Source organism: Colobus angolensis, unplaced genomic scaffold, assembly GCF_000951035.1.
Source record: "Colobus angolensis palliatus isolate OR3802 unplaced genomic scaffold, Cang.pa_1.0 Scaffold10, whole genome shotgun sequence".
NCBI lineage: Eukaryota > Metazoa > Chordata > Mammalia > Primates > Cercopithecidae > Colobus > Colobus angolensis.
This window is the reverse complement of record NW_012110919.1, coordinates 19021230-19028520: the sequence shown is the minus strand read 5'-3', so window position 1 is coordinate 19028520 and position 7291 is coordinate 19021230. Positions and strand designations below refer to the sequence as shown.

Below are 7291 nucleotides of genomic sequence, written 5' to 3'. Positions count from 1 at the left end.
GGCCCCCGGCCGGCGGGCTAATCCGCAGCCCTTGGGAGGCGGTGTCGGCAGCGCCTGGGGCTCTCAGGTGGCTAGAAGATGGGGGCTGCGACCTCATTGTGGTTTTGATGACCGCTCTTGTCCCACTCCCCCAGGTTGGGCAGCCCCCCTCCCGAAGCTTCTGGACGGAAGGCCCCGGGTGTTCCCCGACATGCCCCAACCCGTGACGGGGTGTACGGCCACCGGCCGTCGGGAGAAGTTGGGCGGCCCCGGGCGACCCCGGGGACGAGTGGCCGCGTCGGTGCAGCGGTTGTGAGCAAGATGCGGTAGCACGTGACCCTGGAACGCAAACCCTGATGCCTGTTCCCCACCACTCGAGTGCTCGTTTCTCTGACATTTGGCCCCAAGCCGATGCATCACAGGTAAGAGGGAGGTGGGCTTCAGCGCTGGTGACATCTTTGGAAACTATCTGGCAAGTGAGTGTCCAGGGTCAGTGCCGTTTTTGGTGCCATTCAGAAGGTTACAGGTGTGATTTGCAAAGGGAACAAGAAATCCAGAAACAAGTGTTGGATGGAATGTAATCTCGTGCATCCTAATTTACTCCACATGTGAAAAGTTGTTCCCAATAGCCACACGCTTATTGTTGGCTTGTTGACACCTTTTTCCTGTGTCTTTCAGTTATTTGAGCGTTTAATATATTTTTCTGGATTCCAATGTGTATTGTTATCTCATTATGCTTCACCTTGAGTTTTGCTGGTATGGCAGGGACGATAGAGTGAGGGAATTAAGTTCTTAATTCTGCAAGCTTCGTGCTGACGTTTAAAGTACTTTTAAGTACAGAAGCAGGCCAAAGAAATTGTTGTATTTGGCTGTTTTTTCAAGACCCTTTCAAAGGCCGTATGTTTAGAATGAGGAAGATAAGGCACAAATTCATTGAAATTATTGAAGCCCCACTGCATTTTGCAAAGTGGCTGCATTTCGCAAAGTGGCTGCATTTCAGTTAGTTTCTTATATTTTATGCGAAGAGGTGTAAAATCAGCACCTGGCAGATGGTTGCATAGGTCAGTTAGAAACACACACATAAACTGCAGAACTGTGTAGGAAATTATTTTACTGTAAATGAGTAGGTAAGATAGAGCTTAGTATCTTGATTCTTGCCATCTTCCGGGATTGCTTCTTAGAATCTCATAGGAGAAAGAAAATGAGAATAGAATTGCATTTTAGGATGAGAAAGTCTTATGAGGATCATATTGTACATTCCCTTCATCTGCCTTCTCTCTGTGGGATACTCATTACCTTTGGTTTATGGCTGCTGAGGTCATCACGTTTTAGTGACTCACAGCAAAGCAGAAATCTCCTGAGCCTCTCGCATTAAACTCTGGTTTGAGAAGGCCTAGGACTCAACCTAGAAACACCATGCTGATTTTTATCTTGAGATTAAATAAATATTCAGGAATTTTCAGAATGAGAGTTGAAGGTGCAGACCTGTAGTTGTACTTTTAAAAAATATTGTAACCAATTTGTTAAGTAGGTTGTTATGGCTGTAGTGATTGTAGTGTTTTAATTATGGTTGTAGCTATAAAGAGTTATGGGAAAAGTCTGTTTTAAATCAACTGAAGCCCAGTAGCTTTCAAAATTAAGGAGATATGTTTTCTTCAGGCTATGGGGATTGTTTGCTTTTTGTTTTTTTGTTTTTAAGACACGGTCTCTCACTCTGTCGCCCTTGCTGGAGTGTAGAGGTGCAAGCAGAGCTCACTGCAGCCCTGACCTCCCCACTTCAGTCTCCCGTGTAGCTGGAACCACAAGCACGAACCACCATGCCTGGCTAAGTTAAAAAAAAAAAAATGTTTAGTAGAGACAAGGGTCTCACTGTGTTGCCTAGGGAGGTCTCCAACTCCTGGGCTTAAGTGATCCTTCTGCCTTGGCCTCCCGAAGTGCTGGGATTACAGGTGTAAATCACCACACCTGGCCTGCTTTATAGTATAATAAAAACTGTTATTAGCATGCTGTTCTTCATAAGGTGTACCTCATTTGCCAGGTGCTTCTAGCTGTCTTTCTCATAAGGATGATGAGTTAGCATTGCTCCATCCAATTAGAAAAAAAAAAAATTCAGAATGTCTGTTCCATACAAGGTACTAGGTTGGCCTTTTACATTTTATTGATGTCTTAGAGCTTAGTTTTATGGGATACATGGCCAGGGATAAGGGTGAAACTTATGGGTGTATCATAATGCAGGAAACAGGTCTATGTGGAACTTTAAATACACACCACAATATAAGTAGATAGGCCCTAATGTATTGCAACTGTGTAAAAGGCAATATAGTTCCTTTATTGTAATGTCTTTTTCTTACTATAGTTAAGAGCTTTGGTTTCTTAAATTAGATCTGAATTTAAATCCCAACTCTCCTTACTGGTTATGTGATTCTGGGTTAAGTTTCTTAGCATCACTGAATTTTAAGTTTCTTCATCTTTAAAGTGGGATTAAGAATAATACCGACCTCCAGCCTGGGCAACATAGGGAGACCCCATCTCTTCAAAATTAGCCAGGCATGGTGGCACATGCCTGTGGTTCCAGCTACTTGGGGGGCTGAAGTGGGAGGATCTCATGAGCCTAGAAGGTAGAGACTGCAGTCAGCTGTGATCATGCCACTGCATTCCAGCTTGCAGCGACTGAGCAAGACCCTGTCTCAAAAACAAAAACAAAAGGATTAAGAGAGATAGTTACATGTAAATCACTAGCCCAATACATAGCACATGGTAAGGGAGCCATAAATTTTAGCTATTATTATTTTCAGGTTGATTGATAAAATGGCGTTGCCATTTTTCAGAATTAAAAACCTATTTAGATTTGATTTCACTGCTGAGGAATATGTAACCTCATTTGATTCCTCTATCTCTGCTTCTCTGCTTCAGCTTTCCCATACGCAGAGAATAATTCATTATTATGCCCAGTGTAAGGACTGGAGGTCATTAGCCCCTTTTGGATAACCTATTGGCTAGCCTAGTGGTTCTATAATGTTTGTAATATGGCAGTCTCTGAATTCTGATAAAAGAACTAATACTTTTTGATAACAGCCTTCAGTGCTGTTTTATTCAAATCAGTATTACTCTTATTCGAAAGACATTTGTAATGGCAGTGCAAGATGGATTGCATAGAAAAGGTGATTTTTAGATTCTTCACCTTGCCAAAAATAGTCTGTAGTTAAAAAAAGTTTGGTGCAATGGAAAACTTTTTGACAGTGTTTTGCAGTTTGATCTGTGTTCTTTCACTTAATAGCTATGTGATTTGGGGCATATGACATGGCCTCTTTGAGCCGTAATTCCCTCATCTATCTTACGTTGCAGAATTGGTGTGAGGATTTGAAGTCATTTTAAATGAAGTGGTAGCAAAGCTTGCATAGTGACCCTCAATATATGGAGGACATTAATATTAGGACATTAAAAACTGATACAGAATCTTAGTAAACTGTTGCTGAATGGAGAAAATATGGTGCTTTTCACATCATTGATGATTTGGATCTTTAACTCCTATTAGAAATGATTAGTAAAATTGATTTGAGTAAGTTAAAATGCACTGCCTAAAAAACTACTGGTTTGAAATAATAAGCCATTTGGAGAAAAATAAATATTGTAAAAGATGAAGCTTGAGTGATGTAAAAAAAACAAACTGTCATTGCCATTGTGCTCTAAGGACTGCAAACCTTGCTTTAGATGGTGTGCCTAGAGTTTCGAGCAAGGCAGAATTCAAATCCTATTTCTGCTATGTGACATTGAATTGAGTTTTTTAATGTCTCAATCTCAGTTTTCTTATCAGTAGAAAGAATATGGCACTAGCTGTCTAAGAGAATTGTTGAGTGTAAAAGTGAATCGTTGGCCAAGTCCCATTTCCCCATCCCCACTGTTTCAGTTTCTTCAGTATTTTAATACAGAGTCATCGGAGTAAATTTTTGCATAACTAGTTGTGTGTGTTCTTTTCTAGAATGAATGAAATGAACCTGAGCCCAGTGGGGATGGAGCAGCTGACTTCATCCTCTGTGAGCAATGCCTTGCCAGTCTCAGGAAGTCACCTGGGATTGGCTGCCTCACCCACTCACAGTGCCATCCCTGCCCCAGGTGAGTGGTAAGGGACACCTACTGCTTTCAACACTTAACTGTGTTATCAGTTCTAAATGGAGTCTAGAAGAGATCAGAGCCCCTTTAAGGGTAGAAGGGAGAAGGTAAGCAGGCCTGAATGGTGGTTCAACATGTGATAGGTAATGGAAAAGAAGGTTTTTGTAGAGGTAGAATATTAGAATTCTAGTGGATAGTAGTAGCAGTTTTTTTCTGATAGTCCTCTTCTAAGTTGGTAGCTTTTTGTCCACAGCTGTAATTAACTTGGCATTTTATTTAGGGTTGCCCATTCATCTGGTTCACACTTTAGTACTCTGTCTCTGGGTTAATAGAATCAGTTAAAGTTACTCTAATAACTCTTCCCAGAGAGCATGGGGAATTGGGCTTTATGTTCCACCGGGTTTGAAATTAAATGGCAATAACTGCAGGTGCACCAGGTCTAAAGTTAGTGGAAAGAAGTGTGGTACTTTTACATGGAACACCTCATGAGCCTCCCCATACGCAGCAAAATAGTATAGGAAAAATTCATTCTTCCTATCACTGTACTTTTTTTTTTCTTTCTTTTTTAAAATGGAATGTCGCTCTGTCATCCAGGCTGGAGTGCAGGGGCACGATTTCAGCTGACGGCAACCTTTGCCTCCCAGGTTCAAATGATTCTCCTGCGTTGGCCTCCAGAATAGCTGGGATTATAGGCACGTGCCACTACACCTGGCTCATTTTCTTTCTTTTTTTTGAGATGGAGTTTCACTCTTATTGCCCAAGCTGGAGTGCAATGGTGTGATCTCGCCTCACTGCAACCTCCACCTTCCAGGTTGAAGCAATTCTCCTGCCTCAGCATCCCGAGTAGCTGGGACTATAGGCACGCGCCACCATGCTTGACTAATTTTTTGTATTTTTAGTAGAAACAGGGTTTCAACATATTAGCCAGGCTGATCTTAAACTCTTGACCTCAGGTGATCTGCCCTCCTTGGCCTCCCAGAGTGCTGGGATTACAGGCTTGAGCCACCGTGCCAGCCATCACTGTACTTTTAAAACCTTTTTTCTGCCTAGCTTCATTTTCTTATTCCATTGAAATGGAATATAAATGGAATAAATATTCTATTGATTATTACAATGATAAGCTGTCAGTTCTTTAGGATCAATGACATTGTAATATATTGGACTTTCTTTGTCAAAGTAGGAGTTAGTGTAAATAAATCTATATATTGTTTAAATAGTTCTCTAAAGAGAATTATTTGCTTAATTAATAAAATGCAGCAGTTAAATAAGATTCATCGAAACTAGGGTCTCTTCACATTTAAGTGTCCACAAAAGAAATTTTAAAAAATTATTAGTGGTTAGCCCATTTGATTGTTTTGTAGGCATTCCTTTTAGTGGGCACTCTTGTTAAGGAGGAAAACTTATTAAAAAATATTGCCGACCAGGCACAGTGGCTCATGCCTGTAATCCCAGCAACTTCGAGAAGCCAAGACAGGAGGATCACTTGAGCCCAGGAGTTCAAGATCAGCCTGGTTAACATAAGGAGACCCCATCCCTGCAAAGAAAAAAATAAAAATTAGCCGGGCATGGTAGCACATGCCCGTAGTCCCAGCTGTGTAGGAGCTATGTAGGAGGCTGAGATGGGAGAGCCACTTGAGCCCGGAAAACTGAGGCTGCATGAGCCATGATCATGCTGCTGTGCTGCAGCCTGGGTAACATAGCAAAACCTTGTCTCAAAAAAAAAAAAAATATTGCCCCTGGCAAAAATATGCCAATCAGCACTGACCTAGTTGATGGGTATTTATTATGATAGTTAGGCATAGTAAAAGTCACTTCACTTTGGAAGTACATATAACTCAAAGTAGGTACAATCTCACATTTAAAGTTTTTTTAATCACTAAGTATAGCATATATACTAGCATATATACAAAAGGTTGTATGAAAATGTACACGTACAGTTTTACATCTAACTAAATTATGTTATTTTCCAAGTAGAAATGAAGTATTCTCACCATATAAAATGGTAGATATAATAAAGTTTAAAAAATACCAAAAAAATTTCATACTATCACTACCTAGGGACCACTCCTGTGAATATTCTATGTTTCCATTTTTTTCTCTATATAATTTTTTTTCTTGTGTTTAAACTCGGTTTTTAATTCTCAATTAAATATTTTTGCTGGGCACGGTGGCAGTCCCAGCACTCTCGGAGGCTGAGGAGGGCGGATCACTCGAGGCCAGGAGTTTGAGACCAGCCTGGCCAACATGGTGAAACCCTGTCTCTAGCAAAACTACAAAAATTAGCCGGGTATGATGGTGTGTGCCTGTAATCCCAGCTACTCAGGAGGTTGAGGTAGGAGAATCGCTTGAACCCTACCTCAAGGCGGAGATTGCAGTGAGCCGAGATCACACCACTGCACCCAGCCTGGGCAACAAAGCAAGACTCCATCTCAAATCAATCGATAATTAATTAATTAAATATTTTGGTATTTAAGCACGATACAGATAATTGGAGTATTAACTTGTCAGTTTAGAACTAACTTAAAAACTATCTTTGGGACTACGACTACTTTGTTTAGGACTATTTGTGGATATTTGCACATCATCTATCTAAGGATGAAAAGGGGTACTAGGTGAGATTTTTGCCCATATGTAAAAACCTTTCTAAGAATTTAGCCAGTGGTTGTCGTGAGAATTTTTAATTACCTATTTTCTTTTAACTGAGAAAAACAATTTTGTTTTAGGCCTCCCAGTGGCAATTCCAAACCTGGGTCCCTCCCTGAGCTCTCTGCCTTCGGCTCTGTCTCTAATGCTCCCGATGGGTATTGGAGATCGAGGGGTGATGTGTGGGTTACCTGAAAGAAACTACACCCTACCTCCACCACCTTACCCTCACCTGGAGAGCAGTTACTTCAGAACCATTCTACCTGGTAAGTGTTACAGTTATTTGGGATGTTAGAAAAAAAGAATGGCGCCAGCTTTTAAGCTTAGTTCCTGAAGATCTGAATAACACTTTTTTCTGTTTGTCACTATTAGATATTAATCTCTAGGCAGGAAAAATATGTTTATATTTATGTACTTTTCCTCTTAAAATGTGCATATAACACATTATTAATACAGTTTGACTAAGCTGAATTTCTTAATTGCACATAATTTTTTTTCTTTTTCTTCCAGTATCTCTTTCATTCAGTCTTTTTTTTTTTTTTTTGGAGACAGAGTCTAA

The 7291-nt window shown here is 40.6% G+C and overlaps 1 protein-coding gene across 1 annotated transcript in view; it reads left to right on the top strand.

Moving 5' to 3' along the window:
• Nucleotides 1-8: 8 nt before the first annotated feature.
• PRDM4 (PR domain containing 4) overlaps nt 9-7291 on the top strand; it is a 26271-nt gene continuing 18988 nt past the window's right edge. The window contains exons 1-3 of the mRNA XM_011935684.1: nt 9-401; nt 3959-4092; nt 6813-6998. Coding sequence (XP_011791074.1) covers nt 391-401; nt 3959-4092; nt 6813-6998 — 331 coding nt within the window. The 5' untranslated portion in view covers nt 9-390. The remainder of the gene's footprint in view (nt 402-3958; nt 4093-6812; nt 6999-7291) is intronic.